Raw genomic sequence first — 26,276 nt, 5'->3', positions numbered from 1 at the left:
GATAAAATCCGCCATCTTGAAAAATGCATTAATTATTAACATTGCGTAAAAACAAATAACTTCATCGCGGTATTTCTTTCCTTGCTGACCAAACCTCCTTATGAGAATCTCATGAGAATCGGTCGAGCCGTTTCGGAGGAGTTTAAATACATACAAAGAGACACGAGAATTTTGTATATTAGACGTAGCGGGCAAAGGTCATTAGTTTAAATAGGTATTTATTACTGTGCTAAAATGTACACATTAATTAAGACCCAAAAAATACAAGTGAACTCTAAGAGTTAAACTGTTGCAGTTGATTTTGGAAATGACGCAATACATAGCGAAGACCTGAGGTCGCGGGTTCGATTCGCAGTCAGGACAAATATTTGTGAGACTTGCACTATCATTAGTTGTGAGTCTGTATGTTATTCATCATCGTCCTAGCCTTTCCCCAACTATGTTGGGGTCGGCTTCCAGTTTAACCGGTTTCAGCTAAGTACCAGTGTTTTACAAGGAGCGACTGCCTATCTGACCTCCTCAACCCAGTCACCTGGGCAACACGATACCCCTTGGTAAGACTAGTTGTCAGACTTTTCAAGCTTCTGCCTACCTGTAACGACTGTCAACGGTGTGATAATAACAGTTTTGTGTTAAAAACAGAATTTATATGTATGTTTATCAGTTATCTTGTACTTTCAGTACAAGCTTTGCTTAGTTTGATAACAGATGGCGTTGTGCGAAACTTTTTCAATGCTATTATATTACAAATGCAACAGCCTTAAGCGACTAAGAGCCGATATTTCAATCATCAGTTCACTTCTATCTGAGGAACAAATATGGCCGTTTGACTTTTTCTATACAAAAGCTATAAAAACGTCAGACATTCGTCAAATAAAAGTTATTGAAAAATCGACCCTTAGACCTACAATTTATTATATTGCACAATATAATTGAACTTCCAGTAGGGCATCATGTCATACCGAATTATAAGTGTCAAGACTAAAGAAACTCTAAATAATATTGACACAATAATAATGGACCTGTGTCCCCGTGCAAGCCTTTAAAAAGGACCAGGTCTCTTCACATGAAGTGATCCCGTGACTAAAAAGATATGTATAATATAATAATATATCCTGGGACAACTCACACACGGTCATCTGATCCCAAGCTAAGCAGAGCTTGTGTTATGGTAACCAGACAACTGATAAACTTATTTATATATTTCTAAATACATACATATTATAGATAAATTACACCCAGACACCAGAACAAATGATCATGCTCATCACACAACATTTGTCCTGGGCGGGAATATAAGCCACGACCTCCGGTATAGCAGTCAGGGTCACTAACCACTAGACCAACTGGCCCGTCATAATATTGACCTTAAACAACAAAATAACAAAAACATTTATCTTTAAAATAAAATTCGGTTCATATATTGCGCAATCTCCTAAACCAAGTCAGTAAGAGTACCTGGCCTGTTGGTCTAGTGGTTAGTGGCCCTGACTGCTATACCGGAGGTCGTGGGTTCGATTCCCACCCAGGACAAATGTTTGTGTGATGCGCAAGATCATTTGTACTGTTTCTGGGTGTAATTTATCTATATTGTGTATGTATTTAGAAATATATGAGTATGTTTATCAGTTGTCTTGTACTCGTAATACAAGCTTTGTTTAGTTTGACGCTAGATGGCGTTGTATGGAAGTTGTGTATTTTTATATTGCGCAATGTAATTGTCCTGACTTCAACTGGTAATGGGTCTATGGGACCTAAAATGGCTCGTGACCACGGCCGGTGTGACCTGGTCGAAACGTCGGTTAAAGGTAAAATTCGCGTTAATCCCCGTATTCATCTATTTTAATATAATTATGCAACGCGACAGTTTAAATATAAGTATTAATGTCATATATCAACCGAAGTAGTAGAAAGGGTATAGATATCGCCACCACCCACCATTTTTGGATTCCTCTTCGTCAACTTTTTCACAGTCACCGTCGGCGTGGTTCAATTCCTGAAAAATCAAACAATTCTAATATTATGTTTTTAACCCCAGACGTAATAAGAGGGATGCTTAAGTGTCTGCCTGTGTGACTGTTTGTCTGTTGCATCATAGCTCTCTAACGGATTTATCTATATTAATTCAGTTTTTTTAGTATTAGGGATGAATTAAGTGAGCGTATCCTTAGACATGTTTGCGCGAAAGGTCACGCGACCTTAACCTCAAGTAAGTTCAAACTCATAACTTGTTGCAATTTAAGAAAAAACACTCTTTTACTCCTATTATTATCAAGGTTACAGGACCTTGACCTTGGATAATAACAAGGTCACTTCTCCATACCCCATTAAACAATTTATTTGATTTGTGGTGTAGCCTCACCTTCTTGTGTTCCTTTTTCGTGTGTTCCTTGTGAGGTCGCGCGTCCTTGACCTCGGGCAAGGGCAAGGCCACCTCGGTCTGCGTACTCTGGTCCCTGGTGACCGGCTCGCTGTGAACTTGCATGTCTGGACCACACTGCGACGACTTTGACCGGTTATGGCGGGAAAACAGGGAATACAGTTATTAAATATAAAAATGTTTTTATTTTGACACAACGCCATCTAGTCTCGAACTAAGCGAAGCTTGTATTATGAGTACTAGACAACTGATAGACATACAGGGTGATTTTTTATCATCGTTCAATTTTTTTCTATACATTGAGTAAAGAGAAATCATTTTTGCAAAAAAGGGGAGTAATTCTTTTTAAATAATATATTTTATCCGTTGAGATAATAAACTCAACGTAGACACTAAAACACAACGATTTCAGCGCAAATACTCAAAGAAAAAATAGTGTTTTTAGATGATTTTGAGATGCTATAACTTAATCTTCTTGTACTCAGTGATACCATAATAAATATAAACGTATTGGACAGTGACTAAAAAAACACCCTGTATATAACTCCACAAATGATCATAGACACACAAAAACATTTGTGTTGAATGGGAATCGAACCCAGGACTCTCGTGTCCGCAGTCGGTTAGAGTTATTACGATACTCACCTCCATCTCCTGTTCGCAAACCGGATCCTCTGGTTCCTCAACGGTAGCCTGCTCGGAAACGAACGGAGTGTAGTCAGGTACGTCCTGTAATAATATTAGTTTTAGTTTAATTCTTTATTGTATACAGATTTATAATAAAAAAATAATATAAAGAGTGGGTACAAAAATTCGGACAACATCACATACGTTGTTCTGAACTCAAAGTAAGTTGCTAAAGCACTTGTGTTATGGAATTCAGATACTGTTAGCGACGATGACAACTACGTACACCTAAATTAAGTATGTTATAGTTTTTGTTTGATTAACGTTTCAAGTTTCTTAAAGTTAATGAGTTTGTTTACGTTTGCAATCAGTTATACGGAACGTGCACGACACCAGCGCCACCATGTAAACGCAACAAAAGGGGAGTATGTCAAACAGTGAATGACAAGTGCATAATGTTTATTGTTCTAAAATAAATAAAGTAAATATATAGAAAGACAATAAATAGTGTTTTTATAGATATATGTTAAAAACAATTAAGGAGAACATGGATGTGATTATAAAAACTGGTTTTGAGAGTGTAAAACATGAAATAAGTTTCCAGCCCCAAACTATGCTGAAGGGAAAAAAAATGGTTTTAGCTGAACACGTAAGGAATGTCGAAGAACTAAGAACTAATGGCAATAGTTATTTAATACGAGCAAACATCATTCGTCAAACATCGGTGACCGTAACACCCTATAACACAAGTTTAAACGTAAGTACTTTTCTAACCTAAAAACATTCACACATTTTAGTATTCTACGGTAGTTAAAGTATATATCTATTAACGATTTTATTTATTTATTACAGATAAATAGTTATAACACAACAAGAATAATGACCCATTTTCAAAACAGCGTTTGACAAGTTTCACTAACCCCTTTTGTTACACAATTCTGCCACACCGTGCGCTGCCATCGTTTACTATATCCCTTCCATACACTACGCTCGTACTCAATAGGTGTACGTAGGTATATATTGAAACATTGTTTATGTTATGTTAAGGTTTGTTCGCAAATGTTTAAGACTATATGATGTGTGCTAGGGACTTAGACTATGGTTAAGAACTAAGATTTAGTTACCTAAGTGTTGTCCATATACTATTTAACCCTGAAAAACCTAGAAATAGGTTTTATTTAGAAACAATTATTGATAGGAGTTGTTTCATAAGTACCCACAATTATTTAGAATTTGTTGTAACTAACTCTCGGTAGGTGGCGACGCACGTAGATTAGTTTTAAAAGTACCTACATAAAATTCACTTTTTAGTTACCGATTCTGTCACAGGGGGCAGCACCATGTTGTTGTCATGATTAAGGTGCGGGTTTTTGCAATTATCTTTATTTTAAGACATTATTTTATGTAAATAAAGGTATAAGGATAGGGTTAAATAGGGTAAAAAGGTCTAGAACATTTGTAAGGGACGCCTAACTGCCGGGATAAGCCTCTGGAAGGGTTTCTTGCCGGCCAGCGCGGGAACGCGGCACGCCATGATTGGCTTGCGCCAAATACGCGCCCCCGTGATTGGTCGGCAGTCACTATAAATAGAGGGCCCTCCCGGCGGTTAGGCATTCCACATCCAGTGAGCATCCGGAAAGGACGACCTTGGAAGACTAGGAAGACTAGGAAGCCTAGAAATACTGGGGAGAATAAAGAACTATGTAAGTACTGCACAATTTCTTTTACTGCGTTGAACCCCTGCTTCTTTGTATCCCGCCAGTGCCCGGTCCGAACCCAACGGACCAACCCAACAAATACAGTCCACTCGCTGTAACATTTTTTGGTCCTTCTTCGAGCCGGATTGGGTTATAATACGAAGATGCCAACTACAAGATCGGGTTCGACGCAGTCTAAGACTGCAGGAAATAGTTCGTCGTCGGACTGGAGTATGCACACTCCGAGCGATACTGCAAGCTCCGCCGCTACGAGTATCGCAAGTAGGTCGACGCTCACGAAGAGGACGCCGACAACAAGTCCGAAAGGAAGCCGGGCCCCCGTACCCCAGTCCAAGGACGCCACCAGGAGGGAATCAACGTCAGCAGAGGCGGTGCGCCCCGCCCCCCTGACACACGCCGCCGCGAAAGAGGTTGAAGATTCAAACCCCGCACGTCAAGAAGGCAGTCATACCACGGTGCAGAATCCAAATCGAAGCGTTGGAATCAGGACGTCGTCGAGAGAAGGGACTCTGCAGCAGCCTGATCCTGGGAACCCGGCCCGGGACAGGGACACAATGTCTACTCGGTCTTCGCATAGGAAGAGAGCAGAAGCGCAAGCAAGATTGACTGTGGCGTTACGGGAGCAAGAAATGGCGGAAGCACGACTAAGGGTGGCGCAAGCACAACTAGATCTTGTCGCCGCTGAGTCGGAAGATGAAGATGGAGCTGGTGAAGAAATATACGAGCGAACTCATGAAGTGGAACAGTGGTTCATCCAAACCAGCGCCGGGTCAAGCAAGGAACAGAGGCCGGTCGAGTCACAAGATAAGAAGAGCGACATTCAGAAGCTGGCAGAAGCAATAGGCAAGCTGTCCGGGAATTCGCGTGACGTCATCGCGCCGAAGTACATCGAACTTCCTTACTTCAATGGAGCCTGTGAAGAATGGTTGGCGTTTAGAAGGACGTATGAAGATACGGCTGCCTCCTTCAGCGCCGCACAGAACCTGGCTCGCCTCAGAAGAGCCATAAAAGGGAAGGCGAAAGAAGCAGTTCAGAGTTTACTGTTTACCGCTGAGAAGCCCCATGAAGTAATCAAGGGATTGGAATCAAGATATGGAAGACCTGGTGCACTGGCTTTAGCTGAGTTGGAAAAACTGAAGAACTTGTCGAAAGTGAGCGAAAGTCCTGGCGAGATCTGCGTGTTTGCAAGTCGAGTCAAGAACGCCATCGAGACAATCAAGGCATTGAAGAAACCTCAGTACCTCAGCTCGCCTGAAACATTGAAGGCTATTGTAGACAAGATGCCACCTACCATGAAGTTTCGTTGGTTCGCATATCATAGGGGTCGGAGAGATGAAGACATTCAGGAACTTTTACTCATTGAAGAATTCCTGGATATTGAAGCCGACATGTGTGGGGACTTTGCCCCACCTGAAGTTCCATCTGATAAGAAGAGTTCAAGAAGACCTGTACACACTGTACAAGAAGAGTCTCAAGATAAGAAGTTTAAGAAGTCGTGTCCCGTTTGTGAAGAGGAACATTTTGCAACAGAGTGCAAGAAGTTCAAAGAAGCGTCGATGGATAAGAAATGGGACATCATCAAGAAAGCGAAGATTTGTTTCAAGTGTCTTCGCTTCAAGCACTTAAGAAGCATCTGTAAAGCGCCTGTCTGCAGGAAGTGTCGAAGATGGCATCACACTATCTTACACTCGGACAAGCCAGAAGTACAGAAGTCAAGCAATAAGGAAGGCGCATCAGAAGAGAAAGTCGCCTCAGTCCACAACAATAAGGATGAAGACAGAGCATATTTGAAGATTGTTCCGGTGCAACTCTACGGGCCCAAGGGTCAAGTTCGTGTGCTCGCGTTGTTGGACGAAGGGTCGACCGTCACTCTCTTAGACGCGTCGATAGCCGAGAAGATTGGAGCTGCAGGAAGTCGCGAAGCACTCACAATCGAAACCGTCGGCGGGAAGGTCATAAGGAAAGATAGCTCACAGAAGATCAACTTGAAGATTAAGGGGGTTCACAGAAGGGATAAGAAGACTATCACTGTTAGAACCATCGACGATCTGAAGCTATCTGAACAAAGGGTCAACAGGAGCACTGTAAAGAATTGCCTACACTTGAAGACAATTAAAAGGCAGTTGCTCTACGACGCAGAGCGACCGAAGTTGTTGATTGGGCAAGACAATTGGGGACTCATAGTCACAAGAAGACTGAAGAAGGGCAAGCCAACTGAACCCGTAGCCTCACTCACACACTTAGGGTGGGTGCTACATGGGTGTGAAACCGGATCGAACGCCGTAGTCAACTTCACGCACTACGGCAGGGCAACGTCAGAAGGTGAAGATATTGAAGAAGTCGTCCGGGAACATTTCCAGTTAGAGTCTCTGGGGATTCAAAATCGACTGCCATCAAACGACAGCGATAGAAGAGCATTGGAAACCTTAGAGAAAACAACGAAGCGACTACCAAGCGGTCAATTCGAAGCAGGCCTCTTGTGGAAGAAGGAAGGCGAGACCCTACCCAATAACTACAATCAAGAAGCTGGATCGTGAAGAAGATGTCAAGGAATATTATGAGAAGCAGATCCAGACATTAATAGAAAATGGTTACGCCGAGAAGGCCCCTGTAATCACCACTCAAGATGGTTTCAAGGTCCGTCGTTTCTTCGTCAACCAGAAGAAGAATGGCCTGTACAAGAATTCAGAATAATGGGTAGCTTACCAGAAGAAAAGGGCGGGCAGCAGGTGATGGCAGCAAAGGGTGAAGACGAGTCATTCATCGATGTTAAGAGGTTCTCAAGCTGGGAGCGACTACTCCGTGTTACGGCCAGGGTGGTTGCTTTTGCATGCCTCTTATTGAAGAGGACCCGCAAGGCAGCCGCTACCGCCGTGCGCCGAGACGACGAGCCTTGGCGACCTCAAAGAAGAGCCCGGAAGAAGACTCAAGCCGCCGGTCCACCGCCTAGCAAGGAGGCACAGAGGAGATTGTACATACCCATACAAGATGACCATCTCAAGAGGGCCGAAGCATTACTTATAAAAATAAGTCAAAGTGAAAGCTTCGCGCCTGAAATAAAAAGGCTAAAGGCAAGAACTCCTCTTGAAAATGCAAGTAAATTGAAGAAAATAGACGTGTACATCGATGACGAAGGAATCATAAAGCTACGAAGTAGAACTATGAAGTTTCGCGACGGAGGAGTAAGAAAAATGAACCCTGTCATCTTGGACGGAAGGCAGAGAATCGCGCAACTTATCATAAGAAGCTATCATGAGAAGTTTCTACACGGTAACACAGCGACCGTGATGAACGAGGTCCGACAGAAGTATTGGATTCTCGGTTTAAGGGCAACATTGAAGGCAGTAGCACACGGCTGCCAATGGTGCAAACTAAGGAAGAGTACACCCGCCATACCGCCGGCGGGCGACCTGCCGAGCGAGCGGCTGCAACATCATCAGTTCCCGTTCGCTTGTACGGCAGTCGACTATTTCGGGCCGATGCAAGTAACGATCGGCAGGAAAGTCGAGAAGCGGTGGGTGGCATTGTTCACCTGCCTCACCACCAGGGCTGTTCACCTGGAGTTGGCGCCATCTCTCAGTGCCAGCTCCATGATTATGGCCCTGCGACGGATGGCGGCAAGAAGAGGGACTCCAAGAACGTTGTTCAGCGACAACGGCACGAACTTCGTCGGGGCGAACAAAGAATTGGAGGCGGCCGCACTTGAAAAGGGAATCAAGTGGAAATTTATTCCCCCGGGCAGCCCAAACATGGGAGGCGCCTGGGAGAGGCTCGTGCGCACCGTGAAGACGGCGTTGGCGGTGGTGCTCAACGAAAGGAGCCCACCAGAAGAGGTGCTCCACACGCTGATGACTGAGGTCGAACACATCGTGAACTCTAGACCTCTCACCCCAGTCAGCATGGACCCCAACGATGCAGAAAGTTTGACCCCAAATCACTTCCTGCTGGGGAGATCGTGCGGAGCAATGGCGCCGGGAGAGTTCGAGGACACCGAGCTGGTCGGCAAAGCAACCTGGAGAACAGCGCAAAGGCTCGCCGACCACTTTTGGAGACGGTGGGTGAAAGAGTACCTGCCGCTCCTCATGCCGCGGAAAATCGACGGGCGAACAACCGTCGACCCCAAAGAAGGCGACGTCGTATTAATAGTCGATGCCGCGCTACCCCGCAACTCGTGGCCTCGAGGTGAAGTTATCAAAGTCTACCCCGGGCCAGATGGAAGAACGAGAGTACTGGACGTGCGGACATCAGGAGGAGTGCTGCGCCGGCCAACCAGAAGGGTCGTCGTGCTCGTGCCTGCAGCAGCATCGTCGCATCCAGAGGACGGCGTGCTACGCACCGCGGGGGAGAATGTTAGCGACGATGACAACTACGTACACCTAAATTAAGTATGTTATAGTTTTTGTTTGACTAACGTTTCAAGTTTCTTAAAGTTAATGAGTTTGTTTACGTTTGCAATCAGTTATAGGTGTACGTAGGTATATATTGAAACATTGTTTATGTTATGTTAAGGTTTGTTCGCAAATGTTTAAGACTATATGATGTGTGCTAGGGACTTAGACTATGGTTAAGAACTAAGATTTAGTTACCTAAGTGTTGTCCATATACTATTTAACCCTGAAAAACCTAGAAATAGGTTTTATTTAGAAACAATTATTGATAGGAGTTGTTTCATAAGTACCCACAATTATTTAGAATTTGTTGTAACTAACTCTCGGTAGGTGGCGACGCACGTAGATTAGTTTTAAAAGTACCTACATAAAATTCACTTTTTAGTTACCGATTCTGTCACAGGGGGCAGCACCATGTTGTTGTCATGATTAAGGTGCGGGTTTTTGCAATTATCTTTATTTTAAGACATTATTTTATGTAAATAAAGGTATAAGGATAGGGTTAAATAGGGTAAAAAGGTCTAGAACATTTGTAAGGGACGCCTAACTGCCGGGATAAGCCTCTGGAAGGGTTTCTTGCCGGCCAGCGCGGGAACGCGGCACGCCATGATTGGCTTGCGCCAAATACGCGCCCCCGTGATTGGTCGGCAGTCACTATAAATAGAGGGCCCTCCCGGCGGTTAGGCATTCCACATCCAGTGAGCATCCGGAAAGGACGACCTTGGAAGACTAGGAAGACTAGGAAGCCTAGAAATACTGGGGAGAATAAAGAACTATGTAAGTACTGCACAATTTCTTTTACTGCGTTGAACCCCTGCTTCTTTGTATCCCGCCAGTGCCCGGTCCGAACCCAACGGACCAACCCAACAAATACAGTCCACTCGCTGTAACAGATACAACGAAGGTATCACAAACACCCAGACCCGAGACAATGTAGAAATGTGAATTTTTACATTGACCCAACCGGGGAACGAACCCGGGACCTCAGAGCTAGCGACACCTTGAAACCGGTGCGTACGCCACTCGACTAAGGAGGTTGTCCTAAACAGGCGAGCTTATCCCAGAAATGGGTTTTCATCCAGCAAACCTTGGCCAGAGAGAAAACAGATAAATTACATTTGAGGGTGTGCAACATTAAAACATTTAAAATACATATCAGAACAAAGAAAAAATGAGAATTTTGAAGTGAAGAGTAAAATAAATTATTTGAAACGAAGACAATTCAAATACAATTACACATGATAATTAAAAACAGAGAATCTCAATTAAAAAAAAAAGATCAATAACTGGAAACCAAAGAAATTTAATTGCTTAGCTTTCTAGTTATTGATATGGTCGTAATATTTATAAATATCTTAATGTTTATCACACACACATTTATCCTGGGTGAGAATCGAACCCACGACCTCACGGTACAGCAGTCAGGGTCACTAACCACTAGACCAGCTTTTTTGTACACGCTGATCCCAACCACGGTTGGGCAAAAGATAGTGGGCATGATGGATTTGACAAACCTGTTGCGTGTCGACCCTCCAGGCACGGTAGTCGGCGGCCGCTCTCCGCATTCGCTGCAGGTAGGCGGGGGCCGCGCGACCCGTTGCCCACGTAGCCACACTGCTGGGCATCCCACCCACTGCTGGCTCGTCGTAATACGTTAGGACGAATTCCATACCAGACTGTAATACAGAAAAAGGCTTGATAGCAGAAATGGAAGTTGAGGAGCACGTGGCTAAGCTATAACCGCATAAGTGAGACGATCACAGGTTAAGATATGCTTGACGCGGTTGGTCCGTAATAGGTGACCATCTTTGCCATAAGGAGTTCCTTCGTGTTTCGGAAGGCACGTTAAATTGTTGGTCCCGGTACAGTGTTACAGGTAGTCAGAAGCTTGAAAAAGTCTGACAACTGTCTAACCAAGTCTGTCGTACCAAACTGTCTATCGTGTTGCGAAGGTAACTGGGTTGAGGAGGTCAGATAAGCAGTTGCTCCTTGTAAAACACTGGTACTTAGCTCAATCCGGTTAGACTGGAAGGCGACCCCAACATAGTTGGGAAAAGGCTAGGACGATGATGGTGAGCAGAAATGGAAGTAAAATAAATGCGTGCAAGAAAAAGTAGTAGTTATTTGGAAATTATTTCTAAAGCTACTAGATACTAGAGGCAACAAAAATACATCATCTGAGAAAATTCAACTGACTACCGTTCCCGGTCCATGACATAATCGGTGACAGACAGACAGACAATGATGCATCAGTAATACGATTCCGATTTTTGTCCCGAAAATCAACGTGCAGAACTCTTGCAATTTTTTTTGTCGAATAACTATGCACTTAATGTGTTCTTTCATTATCAATTATCCATACAACTTTAAATTTTATCAAAATCGGACCAGTTTTTTTATAGTTGTAAATTCAATTGACATCGGGTTTGAAGCTACCCTGAAAATTTCAGCCAGCTAGCTTATCAGGAAGAGTCTCAAAATTGAGTTACAAAAATCCTACCGGAACGACAAACAAACAAGAAAAGTGAGTCTATGTTATAAAAACGTGTGGAAAAATTTAAAATTTTCTCCTCACCTTATCAGCCCCATTCAAAGTCTTCACAACCATATGACTCCAATACTCGGACACTCGTATAGCATGCTTCGTCTCCGGCACATCGGGATGTTCACACGAACGAGACACGATCACATAAACTTTATCATCGTGTATATCCCCGTCCTGCTCGCCCTCGGGTGAGTCCATAGCTTTCCGTTTCGCGTTCGAGTGCACGCTCGGGCGTTCGGCATAGATCGGCTTCGGTCGGTCCTGGCAGGGCCCGGGGTGGTAGATGGCGTTTTTGTGCCCTTCGGTTACTACGTCGAATTCTTTGTGACGTCTTATGTATACGTAGTCCCTATTTGCGAATAGCCTCTGGAAATATAAAAGTATATTTGAAAAATTCGACTTTGTATTTTAGATTCAAACCTTAGCTATATGGGAAGGTGCCTGTGGACAGCAGTGGGACATAATATTTATTTCCTCTAAAGAAACTTCGTACAATTTTTATAGATGTTATACTCTTGATTTTCTTTATTCATTTCGACTCTCGCATTAAGTTATTTAACCCTTGTGTCGCGGGGCTTCCACAACCATTCAAGTCACATGCAGACAGACACACATCCTCAGGACGACACCGGCAATAAGACTGCAAAGTGGGCATTGAAGGACTTTTTGATACGACATACCGTTTGACGCGGCGCTCAACCGAACCTCCAACTGCAGACCTTCTAAAATCTCCTAGATTGTTCTAGAAACTGGTAGAAACAACTCACCGGCCACAGCACCTCCCAATGCAAGACGGCCTGGTCTGACACGCCGTTGGCGCAGCGCTCGACCACGGCCAGGGCGGCCACGGCCGCGTCCCACACTCTCCGGTAAGCGCCGTCCACTTGCACGGCGGCGAAATCCGACGCCCTAACGTCGGCGTATCTACCGTATACTAAATGTACAATAAATATTTTGATTTAAACATTGGTACTGTGGTATAAACTAACGGTCTAAACAGACGGACCGCATTTCAACTGCAATCCAAATGCAAATTTGCAGTTCGGATGCAATTTGAATTCAGTGGACATGACTGCAATAGAACTGCAAACCAACCGTGCGGTCCAATTGCAGTCGGCGTGCAGTCGTGTGAATTTTTTTTTCATTACAAATGAGAAACAAAAAGAACGATCAATTTTTCACGAATTTTTTTAACTAAAATTTTTGAAATTTTTCACTATTTATAAGCGCGCGCGTTAAAACGAAATGACAATGAAATGACATTTTACATTAAAAATTCATGTCTCATTAAGTAACTTAGTCAAAAAACTTTTCTTTCGAAAATTTATTTGTTTGACTGACACAAAAAAAATCTCAATTTTGCCGCCCTCCTGATAGTGGCACCCCTCCACCCTCCGAATTCTAAATATTTAATTGCATTCGATATCAATTATCAGAGAGTTTAGTTAAAATCATAGACGACAAAACGGTTCAACTGAGTGACAAAACCAATTAACCTTGAGGCATTTGATTATCTCATGATAAGTGTTATACTGATAGGCAATGACGACCATTTTTGTAAAATGCATACTATCGGACAATAACTTAGTTATATTTTTATAATAACAATCGTGAGACCGATTCGTTATTAAACGATGTAACGGTTTACTCACGCGTATTATCGGGGTAGCCCGACTAGTTTCGGACTCAACCGGAGTCCTTAATCATTAGCTGACGCGGCGGGCGAGCGAGTCGAACTATAACTTAGTTAATTTAACAGGAATAATGTGTGGGTAAATACACAGTGACGCTGTGTACTAACACAGCTGTCATTTGTGTGTCACTGTCACACAAATAAAAGCTTCCATAATAAACTATCTCTGTAAATCGTACGCACACATAGCCTCGCGGACACAGATGATTTGAACTATCAGTAATTCAGCTAATAGGCCTTAATACGCCAATAAAACGCCACAGGAATGACGACTGGGTATAGAAAGTAAAAATCTATTTAATCCCTAAGTTAGATAACTTAAAAATAATAGACTCGTATTTTTGCCTGTATTTAATAAAAGTCTTTCAACCAGTCTAACCAAGGGGTATCAAGTTGCCCAGGTAACTGGGTTGAAGAGGTCAGACAGTCAGTCGCTCCTTGTAAAACACTGGTACTTAGCTGAATCCGGTTAGACAGGAAGCCGACCCCAACATCGTTGGGAAATAGTTCTTCTCTATGAGAATCGCCCTTCCGAACGACCGGTAACTTCAATAGAGGACTGACCGACAGAATGACACTTTAGATTTTAATATTGTATTGTATTGTATTCCATATACTGGTCTAATTGAATTGAAGAATTTGACTTTGACTTTGGCAAAACATGATTTTAATGGGTCCAAATGTCAACTATTTCCCTTTAAATGAACAAAGAATCAATAAAATCGGTCCATCCAATCCAAAGTTCTGGGGTCACAAACATAAAAAAAAATACAGAAATAATGAAAACCTCCTTTTAAAATTCAGTTGAAAATAGACCTCGTTTCTTTCGTAAACTTGAACATATACGACCGCATTAGATATCTGACGCTAATCTTAATTGAGTATCTCAGACAGTTATTATAGCTATGATAACAAATGACGTAGCAAAACAAAAGCCTCAAGGTCGTGTGATTTTCCTAAGTGACTAACACTGAAAACAGATTTAAACAATTATGAACTTTAAAACAATATCCATCAAATTCCTTTTTCTTTGACACAAAGGAATCCGCTGGACTCTGGTCTGATATTTTGCACCTTACATCAATAGTTTTAATGTTTATTTTTGTATGTTACCTTTGTAGGCATAGAGTCCCATCCCTGGTTTGTACTCCTTGCGCCATATGATGACGTCTTCCGCCTCCATGTACGGGACCCAGCCATCAGGAGAAGCTGAAGGTACTTCGGCTACTTTGCATCTAGACAAAAAAACAGTCATCAATTTTATTGCTACATGACTAGGCTAAACTTTAACTGCACGAGTGGATCGACGACCTCCGTGTTCGAGTGGCGTACGCACCGGTTTCAAGGTGTCGCTAGTAGAGATGTTACGGAAGTGATGATATCGGAACCGAAGTCGGAATCGGAGTTTTTAAATTTGGTTTATCGGAATCGGAACAGGAATCGGAACCGGAATCGGAGGCGGAGGCTGAAGAAATATGTGATAAATAAATGATGTCTCTTGAACAGAATCGCATTAGATCAAAATTGAAAAACTGACAAATGAGAAATGCTAGAACCTACCTACCTAACCTAGACTAGAACAACTAACCAAATTTGAATTCGATTTGATCCCAGCCCCAGGTCCAATAAAATAATACAATATTATTAATCAGCTTTTTAATATAAAATTAAAAACAATACACCTACCTAGGTGTTGAAAGAAAAAAGGCAAACTAGTTTTTGTTTTAAATTAAATGATGTACTTAGTAGAAGTAAATTAAATCAAAACAGTGACTCCAGAAGAAGCAAATTATATTTAATGAATAAAAGCTTTGCAGCTTTACCTCCTTCCAATCTATTCCTTAATGGATCGTAGATTAGGCCAGCACCACAAAAAAGTTGTTCACTCGCTACCGAGCTTGGTGGACACGACAAATACTGGCGGGCAATCGAGTCCAGGGGTCTGAATTTTGTATTTACTTTCCACCATAATAAGGGATCATCACTGATAGAAATACGTTTTTCTTTATTGTATTCATTAAGTAAAGCCTTCCAAATAAGAAATTTGTCCAAATCTGCATGTTCCTCGGATGTAGTATTATCATCATCATCATCGCTGCTCAGTAATATATTTGATATAATTTTTTGGACATTGTTCTTAACATTGCTAGATGTGCCAGCTATGGGCGACGCTAACTTTGCTCGCTTTTCTACAGGAACGTCAATATTATCTTGATCATGTGCAGATTTATTTCCATCATCATGTAGTAAACTTATCAAGGTAGATTCAAGCTTTTCCTTTACCACTTCATTGATAGAGTAATTGACAAAACTACGTGGAGCGGGGCATCCCCCGCGCGACCAGTATAAACAAGTTCGTGCGTTCGTGACTGTGGCCACGCGCCGCCCGCACCGCTGTGCGTCGACCTCCGATATAACCTCCGATTTAAAAGTTTCGGAACCGAAACCGAAATCGGAAGTGTAAAAACAATCGGAAGTTCCGACTTTTCGGAATCGGAACCGAACCTCCGTAACATCCCTGGTCGCTAGGTCTGAGGTCCCAGGTTCGATCACCGGTTGGGTCAATGTAAAAATTCACTTTTCTACATTGCCTCGGGTCTGGGTGTTTGTGGTACCTTCGTTGTATCTGAATTCCATAACACAAGTGCTTTAGCAACTTACTTTGGGTTCAGAACAATGTATGTGATGTTGTCCGCATTTATTTATTATTTATATGTTAATAGAAGATATTATCTTGATACGGTCGGCCCGTGGCTAAGTGACAATCTATGTCAAAATGAGTTCAGATGGCAAGTGAAATTGCTAAAGACACAACTTAGACAGTCGTTACGGGTAGTCAGAACCTTGAAAGTCTGACAACCGGTCTAACTAAGGGGTATCGTGTTGTTCAGGTAACTGGGTTAAGGAGGTATTAGGTCTCAGGTACTTAGCTGGACTGACCGTATCAAGTGTAGCTTAACCTGTGATCGATCAAACAATAACTGGTACTTTATCCAATTATATTGGAAGCCGAAACCAACATAGTTGGGAAAAGGCTGAGATGATGATAAAGATCTATTTTCTCTACAGATAAACATATTGTTATACTTCAAAGATATGTATACCTTAAGACCAACTAAGCTACTGGCATGCATTGGTACTTAAAGTCGTCAGGTATCAATTATTTTTTTGAGGAGCTCGTGGCTAAGCTATAACCGCATAAGTGAATCGATCACAGGTTAAGCTATGCTTGACTAGATGGGTGACCATCTTGGTCATAGCGTTCCACAGTTCCTCCGTGTTTCGGAAGGCACGTTAAATTGTAGGTCTTGGCTGTTATTCCTACATCTTTGTCAGTCATTACAGGTAGTCAGAAGCTTGAAAAGTCTGACAGCCAGTCTAACCAAGGGGTGTCGTGTTGCCCAGGTAACTGGGTTGAGGAGGTCAGATAGGCAGTCGCTCCTTGTAAAACACTGGTACTTAGCTGAAACCGGTTGGACTGGTAGCCGACCCCAAGATAGTTGGGAAAAGGCTAGGCCAATGATGAGGTATCAATTATTTGCGCTGCTTCACACACGAAGTTTACATAGAACCAACGTTATTTTAATTAGCATGTGATTGAACCGTGACTGTTGAACTATAGATAAATGTTAGACTGCAGTTATATTTGCATAGTTTGTTGCTAATCGACTTAGACCTTTACTACCTGTTGCCCGCGGACCCGCCCGCAACATATCGAAAATAAATAAATAAAAACGGACAACATCACATACATTGTTCTGAATTCAAAGTTGCTAAAGCACTTGTGTTATGGAATTCAGATACAACGAAGGTACCACAAACACCCAGACCCGAGACAATGGAGAAATGTGATTTGAAAATGATCCCATGGGAACATAAACTCGGGAAAAAACTATCCTATGTGTGAATCCTGGTTATAAACTATCCGTGTACCAAGTTTAGTCTTAATCCGTTTAGCGGTTTTTGCGTGAAACAGGAACAAACATTAATACATACAAACTTTCGCGTTGATAATATTAGTAGAAAGAAGGATCCTAGGTAAGTGGTTCGCTACCAGGTTTTAGACGAAATATCGCGGTTTCGATCCTCGCGTATAGCTGGTCTTGAGTCTGGGTGACTTTAATTTTTGTGAAACCTTCGCGACATAAGAATTAGATAAATTAGTGTGGGTGTGGTTTAAAAAAAATACACAACAGACCACATCAGTTTAACTATAATTCTGCCACGTTTTATACACTCACATTTCTTGTTAGTTTGTCGTTCCGGTTGGATTTTTGCAACACAATTTTGAGGCACTTCCCGATAAGCTAGAAAGCTAAAATTTTCAGGGTAGCTTCAAACCCTGCTGGACCGATTTTAATAAAATTTGAATGGACATTTAAAAACGACGGCTTTTAGATTTTTTAAATCTATTAATTTTTACTTATTTTACTTTAAGCGATACTTTGGTTGGATCTTAAAATTTCCGGAGTTAAACGATTATATTATTGTAGAGTTATTGTGTCGCACGGGCTCCAACTTTACAGCAAGAGACACCGCGCGAGCACAACTATTGGGGGTGCCGGATTGGTGGAAAATGAGAAGGCCCTTGTATAAACACCAAACTCAATTTATTGACGCTCAAACAGAGGATACAAAACGTAAACAAACGCAGTTTGTTTACGTCGACTATTTCGTAGGGCTCCGTTGATGTCCTGTAGGGCTTCGCTGATGTCTCGGGGCTCCTTCGTAGTATCCGGGGCGTCGCTGTTGCTGAAGTCTTCGAGGGCTTCCTATTTCTTCCTGTTGGTCCGCTCTTCTTGCTGTGTTGCCGCCGAATGTGTCGACTCTCGGTGTGGGCCGCATTTTATACAAATTCGGGCCCCGAAATTCCCCCGCTCCCATTGGCCGACCAATAAGATCGCTCGCTTTTCGACCAATAAGAGCGGGGGCGGGGCCCGCGCGCGGTTTTTTCCTTAAGGTTAAGTACGACGATACTTTACCACACCGAGAGCCGTTTACTTAAAATGCTATTTTCTATTTAAAAATGAATTACAATAGTATGTTAACTATACATTTTCTGAATCCTTACTTAGCCTATAATATGAGAAAAATATTATTTTTACAATATTCCTATCTTACAAATATTCACAATTTTCATATAAACTTTAATTAATTCCGGCTCTCCTATTGGTCGCTGTTACTGGAATGTTTTCCAATAGGAGGCCGGAGTATACTAAACAAACAATAATCTAATCAGACTCTAATTTGACTTAAACTATACTTAAACCTAATCATATAACACTAATCACAAATACTGTTCATTGTTTACACTTTTTCTCTTAAACTGTTCACGCTGTCCCGCACATCTCTCCCGCCGTGCGACGATGTTGCATCTCCTCCGTGTGCGGGTCCGTCGTCGTGCAGGGGCAGGATCACCAGCTTCCTCACTGGTCGACGTAGAACTCCTCCTTTTGTCCGGATGTCCACTGCTCTGACGACTCCATCTGGGCCGGGGTACGTGTCGATGACCCTTCCTCTGACCCACACGTTACGGGGCAGGTTGGCGTCGACTATTTGTACGAGGTCGTTGACCTGCACAGCTGGGCCCCGTCCGTGCGGCTCCCGCCGGTGTTGAAGCTCGGGTAAGTACTCTCTCACCCAGCGCGTCCAGAATAAGTCAGCGAGCCTTTGGGCTGCTCGCCAGCTGGATCTCGAAGCTACGTCCTTGTCGGTGAAACTTCCAGGCAGCGGTACTCGACCCTGTCCTCCTAGGAGGAAGTGATTCGGCGTCAGGGCTTCTGGATCTTCGGGGCTCACTGAAACGTGGGTCAGTGGCCTGCTGTTCACGGTGTACTCCACCTCGGCTAGTAGTGTGGATAACACCTCTTCTGTAGGGTGTCGCTCGTGCAGAGTGGCGGCGAGCGCCGTCTTGACTGACCGGACCATTCGTTCCCATGCTCCTCCCATGAACGGTGCGCCAGGAGGTATGAAACGCCAAGCGATGGTTCTCTTTGCAGCTTCTTCCGCCGTCGCTTCATCTATTTGTTGTCGAAGTTCCTTTTCAGCTCCCTTTAGGTTGGTGCCGTTGTCCGACCATATTTCTGTAGGGCAGCCGCGTCGAGAGATCATTCTTCGGACTGCCATCACTGCTGAGTCGGTGCTGAGTGAGCCTGCAATTTCGAGATGGATGGCTCGCGTAGTGAGGCAGGTAAATATCGCGACGTAGCGTTTCTGTCGCGTTCTTCCAACTGTTACAGATAGCGGGCCGAAGTAGTCCACCCCAGTGTAGGTGAATGGCCTTTTGTGATGAGCCAAACGACACTGTGGTAGATCACCTGTTCGTGGATGTGGCGGAGTCCCTGTCTTCATTCTGCAGAACAAACACTGTCGCAGTACTGAGCGCGTTGTAGGGCGCAGGCGTAACACCCAGTACTGTTGTCTACACTCGTTCACTGTCGCTTCTACTCCTGCGTGATGTAGCTGTTGGTGTATCGCTCGTATCCATGTCTTAACTATAGGATGGTCTCCGTCTATTATCATGGGGCTCTTGAAGTCTTCTGGCATGTATTTGACGGCTTTTATGCGACTTCTAAGCCGGAGGGCACCATCCACACACGTGACGCTGAGTTGATGTAGTCTGCTTTCCTTGTTGACCGGTTTCCCACTCCTTAGGTTGGCTATTTCTTCTGCGAACGACTCTTCTTGAGAAGCACGCATCAGCAACTCCTCCGCCTGCTTGAGGTTCTCGGCAGAGACTGGAAGGAATTTTCTATTTATCTTTGTTGTTGTTTTCTTCTGTGTTTCATTAGTGCTTGACGTTTTTCTTGCTATCTTATTCCAGTTTGGATCCTGTTCTTTGTTTTTCTTAGTCCTTCTGTAATTTACGCTTTCTTTATTTCTTCTGCAGAGTTCAATGAATAGAAGAACTCGCGCTGTAGTATATCGAAGCCGGTGCCAGTTAGAGAAGCGTGAGGCTTCGGGTAGCCCTTCTGTTAATCTAAGTTCTCTTTTATTCGCTACGTGGTTCACCTTCTCTTCCCCAGAAGTGTCTTCGATCTTCTTAGTATCTGTCTCGACTGGCCACTGGTCCTCTTCTTCGTACAAGAAGTCGGGTCCCTTGTACCATCTGTGATCCTTGTCGAAGGTGAGCGGGACGTCTCGTGTCGCGTCGTCCGCTACGTTCAGCTTCGTCGGAACCCAGCGCCACTCGTTAACTTTGGTACTTTCTTCTATAGCAGCAAGCCGATGAGCCACGTATGGTTTGTAGGTGCGTGACCCTGTCCTGATCCAGGTGAGTACTGTCTTACTGTCGGTCCAGAACACCTTGCAGTCAGGTTTCCTCTCGTGCTCTTCTATGACTGAGTCTGCCAGTCTGGTGCCCATAACTGCAGCTTGAAGCTCCAACCTCGGGATCGACGTTAGCTTCAACGGTGCCACCTTCGCCTTGGCGACGATGAGAGAGAGCTTGACCTCGCCGTCAGGAGTTTTCGTTCTCCAATACAGGACCGCAGAATATGCTGACTCGCTGGCGTCGGTGAAGATGTGAAGCTGTGTCGAGGCAGCGTCGCTGTAGTTCAGGTATCGCCTCGGTATCTTCACGTCTCGTAGCTTCTGTAGGTGAGTCAGCCAGGTCGTCCATTGCTCCGCGAGATCTTCGTCTATAGGGTCGTCCCACGCCGTTCCTCTGCGCCACACTTCCTGCAGGAGCTGCTTCGCCCGTATGGTGACAGGAGACGCGAAGCCGAGTGGGTCGAACAGTGACATTACTATCCGCAAGGCTTCTCTCTTCGTAGGTGTTTCTCCCTCCAGTAGCGTTGTCGGAACGCGAGCTAAGTTGAGGTTGAAGGTCAGCTCGTCAGTGTTCAACTTCCAGATGACTCCTAGTACTCGTTCTGTTTTCTCTTCTGTCTTGTAGAGTTCCATATCTTCTATGAGCTCCTCCTCTCCCAGCTCTTGGAGTAGCAGGGTTGAGTTGGACTTCCACTGTTTGAGTTCGAAGCAGGCCTTTGCGTGTATATCTCGAACTCCCTTAGCTATACGTACTGCGTCCTCTAGACTCTTGAAGCTGTCTAAGTAGTCGTCTACGTAGTGCTTCTCTATGATCGCTGCTGCAGCCTCGGGGTGTGTGGCTTCGTGTTCTTTGGCGTTCAAGTTCTTGACATATATGGCTGTTGACGGTGAGCTCGACGCGCCGAAGATCAGAGACGTCATTCTGTACTCTTCTGGAGGCTGGTCGTCTCTTCTGTTGCCCCTCCACACGTATCGCAGGGAGTCTCTGTCAGCTTCTCGAAGTTTCACTTGCATGAACATTTCTTTAATGTCCGCCGTGACTGCTATTTGATGTTGTCGGAAACGCATGACGACTCCAGGCAGCGACTGCATCAGGTCAGGTCCCTTCAGCAGCATGTCGTTGAGCGCCACCCCTCTTGTCTTGGCGGCGGCGTCGTGTACCACTCTGAGTTTCTCTGGCTTCATTGGATTGATGACAGCGAAGTGTGGTAAGTACCATGTCTTCTTGGGGTTCTTGTCTGCAGGAGCACGTTCGGCGTAGCCTTTGGCGACGAGTGCTTCCATCTGTTCATTATACTTCTGTTTAAGCTTCGGGTCGCGATCTAATTTTCTCTCTATATTTTCGAGCCTCTTCACGGCGTTGCAGTAATTGTCGGGAAACGAGATGTCTTCTTGTTTCCATAAGAGGCCCGTTTCGTATCTTCCTTCTCCTATTCTTCTCGTTGTCTTCTCTAGGACTCGGAGAGCTTGCTGTTCTGGATCTGTTGTGGGCTTCTTCGGGACGATGCATAAAGAGTCCATTTCGAAGTACTTCTTGACCATGGCTTCTAGGTCATCTTCTGGTGATTCTTCTGTGATATGCGATATATAGTCGATCGCGTGCTTCATTGTCCTGGTTTGGCTTCCGTGCAGGACCCAACCCAGCGGCGTGAGGGAGGCCACTGGTTGGTGATGATCGCCTCTTCTTATCCTTGTGGTCACCAGAAGATGCCAGTTGTCCTGTCCGATCAGTAGTCGTGGCTTGGCTTGGTCGTACGTCAGGTGTCCTATCAAGTCCGTCAGGTGCTTGCAATCTTGAACCACTTCCCTGGACACCTTCTGTGATGAGACCTGCAGGTTCTTAACTGTTCTGGCTTGAACTCGCTCTTCGTGACCATTCATACCCTTTAATCGGAAGGTGACTCTTCTTGACGCAGCTTCTGACGTCTTCAACTCGTTGATAGTTTCTATACGTAGGGGGTCGACGGGTCCTGTGGCACCTATCTCCTTGGCGACCTCTTCGTCTATTAATGTTACTGTCGACCCGTCGTCCAGCAGAGCGAAGGTGTCCACGACTCCTTTGGGCCCCTTCACCTTCAGCGGCACGATCTTCAAGTAAGACTGTTTTCTTTTTGCTGTCCACGCAGAGTTGATTACTTCTTTGTCCTGTTCTTCTGTAGGAATCTTCTCTGTGTTTCTTTCAAAATGAAGTAACCTGTTGTGAAAATACTTGCAGTTATCTATCCCACAGGGCTTGGGCTTGCAACTATGGGTTTTGTTTCTGTAACGCAGACAGCGAAAGCACAACTTCCTTGCCTTGGCTAGGTCCCATCTTCCGCTGTTGTCCTTCTTCTTGAACTCTGCACAGTCTTGCGTGTTGTGTCCCGTCTCGTCGCATGCTGGACACTTCGGTGTATACGTTTGCACGTTGTTGACTCTCTGCGGTCTTCTAACTGTAGGTGGCGCTGCTACCTGTTCAGGTAGCGCATATGGACCGCAGAGTTCAGCTTCCCTTCTGAGAAATCTTTCCATCTTGACGAGATCGGGTTCACTTTTCTGTTGGCTGGCGGCGTAGTCAAAATACCTGTACTTGAGTGTTGGGGTTAACTTGTCCACCAGAGATTTGCATATCTCCGGGTTATATAGGTAGTTCAAACAGCTGAGAGTCTTCAATGTAGCGACGATGTTGGAGACCTTCGTTGAGAAGATGCATATATCTCGTGGCGATTCCGTGAGGCGTGGGAGTCCCCGGAGCGCCTCCATCTCCACCATCGCTATTGCTTCTGGTCGCCCGAACCTTGACTCCAATGTCTTCATAACTTCTTCCGGAGCTGCGCTGGTGATGAGCAGGCCCTCCACGGCTTCCCTGGCTCTTCCTTTGAGGTTTCTTCTAAGCCTGTTCGTGTTTTCTATAGGAGAGTACGACGACGCTGTCTCATAGTAGGCCGCGCGGAAGGGCAGCCATTCTTGATGTGCACCGCTGAAGATCGGAAGTTCAATGAACTTCGGTCGCTGAGCGGCCTTGACCGCGAACGTTATTGCTTCAGCCAGCTGCGAGAAGTCCGCTGGACCTCCCGCCGGTGCTGGCTGCGCGGGCTGCTGAGTCTTCTGCTGTGGCGTCGCGTCCTCCTCTGCTGTGTTCTTGTTGGTGTCGAGCCAATTGGACACCTTCTCGTTCACCTCGGTGATAGAGACGTCGCCTTCTTCATCTTCATCTTCTGTGTCTTCAGTCTCCAAGGCGGCCAGCTTCGCCGCCGCGAGCTCGACCTGTAGGCGCAGGAGTTCTTCTTTGGCCTTTGCTATCCGCTGCGCCTTCTTGCTGTGTGTTGATCCCCCCCCTCCCCCCCTCTTGCTGGGGGCGCGCGGGGAGGTCGGTCCACCTGTTTCATGTGGGCCGGTTGCATCCTTCCTGTTCCGCTTGACTGTAGATGCTTCTGTTCTGTTTTTGTTGACACCGGCGGTTACCCCCCCCCGCGGGGGGTTCATGTTCGTCTTCTTGACGGCGTGAGCGGGCAGCGTGGTAGCAGCGGAGTCCGAGACCGTAGGCGCGTTGGTTGCTGTTGCGGCCGCGGCGGTGGTGCCGGCGGTCGCGGTGGCGCCCGAGGTGGCGGCGGTGCCGGAGGTCGCGGTGGTTGCCGATGACTGCGTGGTGGCTGTCGTCACGGAGGCGGATGTATACTCTGTAGTTTCCGTGGCGGTAGTCCCTGTGGCTGTAGAATCGATCGCAGTCTCGGCGCTGTTGCCGGTCCCCGAGGTCGTAGCGGTGTCCTCGGATGATGGCTTCTGTTGTGTTGCGACCTTGCGGCCCTTTCCCTCGGAGCGTGTGACGGGCATGGCGCTTCTGTCTTCTATTCTTCGGTCTTCACAACTCGATCTGTAATTAAGTTCGATGTTCGAAAGGCCAACTCAATTCCACGTATCCGGCTCGAAGGACCATTAAATGTGTCGCACGGGCTCCAACTTTACAGCAAGAGACACCGCGCGAGCACAACTATTGGGGGTGCCGGATTGGTGGAAAATGAGAAGGCCCTTGTATAAACACCAAACTCAATTTATTGACGCTCAAACAGAGGATACAAAACGTAAACAAACGCAGTTTGTTTACGTCGACTATTTCGTAGGGCTCCGTTGATGTCCTGTAGGGCTTCGCTGATGTCTCGGGGCTCCTTCGTAGTATCCGGGGCGTCGCTGTTGCTGAAGTCTTCGAGGGCTTCCTATTTCTTCCTGTTGGTCCGCTCTTCTTGCTGTGTTGCCGCCGAATGTGTCGACTCTCGGTGTGGGCCGCATTTTATACAAATTCGGGCCCCGAAATTCCCCCGCTCCCATTGGCCGACCAATAAGATCGCTCGCTTTTCGACCAATAAGAGCGGGGGCGGGGCCCGCGCGCGGTTTTTTCCTTAAGGTTAAGTACGACGATACTTTACCACACCGAGAGCCGTTTACTTAAAATGCTATTTTCTATTTAAAAATGAATTACAATAGTATGTTAACTATACATTTTCTGAATCCTTACTTAGCCTATAATATGAGAAAAATATTATTTTTACAATATTCCTATCTTACAAATATTCACAATTTTCATATAAACTTTAATTAATTCCGGCTCTCCTATTGGTCGCTGTTACTGGAATGTTTTCCAATAGGAGGCCGGAGTATACTAAACAAACAATAATCTAATCAGACTCTAATTTGACTTAAACTATACTTAAACCTAATCATATAACACTAATCACAAATACTGTTCATTGTTTACACTTTTTCTCTTAAACTGTTCACGCTGTCCCGCACAGTTATAAATATCATCGATAGGTACTGATATCTGCTCAAGTGGCAAAAATACTTGACTTATACTGTCTGCTCTTATGAGTACTGATAATCAATAAATATAACAGTTACTACGAGTTAACGGACACGTTCGTGGCTAAACAAGTTGATCGATCACAGGTTCAGCTATACTTGATGCTGTCGGTCCGTCGATGGGTGACCATCGACGAGTTCCTCCGTGTTTCGACATCTTTGACAGTCGTTAAGGGTAGTCAGGTGCTCGTAAGTCTGACGAAGTGGTATCGTGTTGCCTAGGTAACTGTGTTGAGGTCAGATAGGCAGTTGCTCCTTGTAAAACACTGGTACTTAGCTGAATCCGTATAGTCTGGAAGCCGACCGAAACATAGTTGGGGAAATGCTAGGATGATGAAATTTTCAGAGATTGTGTATTCCTGTTCCTACTACAGAAAATATTCTAAAAAAGTTGGATCGAAGTTAAGCAACGGTTTTTACGTTAACAAATGTGCATGAGATGTAAATATCTGTGAAACCCCCGCAACACGATTTTAAAATCCTTAATTGTTAAAATACAAAGTTTTGGAATGCTTCAATTTTACCAACTAAAAGGTAAGTGTTTTGAGTGCAAGCATGAAACTATGGTGGCCGCACAAGGTCGTTTTTATACAAACGTAAAAAAAACACGTATGATGCTACGATCATACGTGCTATGATTCTACGTATGATCGTAGCATCATAGCTCTCGAACGGTTTGACCGATTTTAATTAAGTTAAAGGAGAATTACGTACGAGTGTGCTTAGAATTTTTTGATAAAATACGGTCATTTCAAAAGTTGTCGGGGTCGAAAGTTTTCTGCCAGGGGGTTTTCAACTTTTTTAAACTGGAACACTT

At 44.6% G+C, this 26,276-nt stretch overlaps 2 protein-coding genes across 4 annotated transcripts in view; both read right to left on the bottom strand.

Moving 5' to 3' along the window:
• LOC113505521 (stAR-related lipid transfer protein 7, mitochondrial-like) overlaps positions 1 to 26,276 on the bottom strand; it is a 35,426-nt gene that overhangs the window by 6,406 nt on the left and 2,744 nt on the right. Inside the window, exons 3-9 of one of the 3 annotated variants that reach the window (XM_026888271.1) lie at positions 14,465 to 14,586; positions 12,426 to 12,592; positions 11,689 to 12,024; positions 10,628 to 10,789; positions 3,026 to 3,109; positions 2,363 to 2,506; positions 1,939 to 1,996 (exon numbers count right to left, since the gene is read on the bottom strand). In XM_026888271.1, the coding sequence (XP_026744072.1) occupies positions 1,939 to 1,996; positions 2,363 to 2,506; positions 3,026 to 3,109; positions 10,628 to 10,789; positions 11,689 to 12,024; positions 12,426 to 12,592; positions 14,465 to 14,586 (1,073 nt within the window). Of the gene's footprint in view, positions 1 to 1,726; positions 1,997 to 2,362; positions 2,507 to 3,025; positions 3,110 to 10,627; positions 10,790 to 11,688; positions 12,025 to 12,425; positions 12,593 to 14,464; positions 14,587 to 26,276 lie in introns of those variants that run through there. The other 2 variants (XM_026888269.1, XM_026888270.1) reach the window with 2 other exon arrangements.
• Positions 17,943 to 25,896, bottom strand: LOC113505520. Its single transcript, XM_026888268.1, has one exon. It carries the CDS (start codon positions 24,434 to 24,436, stop codon positions 18,659 to 18,661), a length of 5,778 nt encoding a protein of 1,925 aa, XP_026744069.1. The 5' UTR covers positions 24,437 to 25,896; the 3' UTR covers positions 17,943 to 18,658.

Source organism: Trichoplusia ni, chromosome 26 (genome assembly GCF_003590095.1).
Source record: "Trichoplusia ni isolate ovarian cell line Hi5 chromosome 26, tn1, whole genome shotgun sequence".
Taxonomy (NCBI): domain Eukaryota; kingdom Metazoa; phylum Arthropoda; class Insecta; order Lepidoptera; family Noctuidae; genus Trichoplusia; species Trichoplusia ni.
The sequence above is the reverse complement of the archived record's forward strand: the minus strand, read 5'-3'. Positions and strand labels throughout refer to the sequence as shown.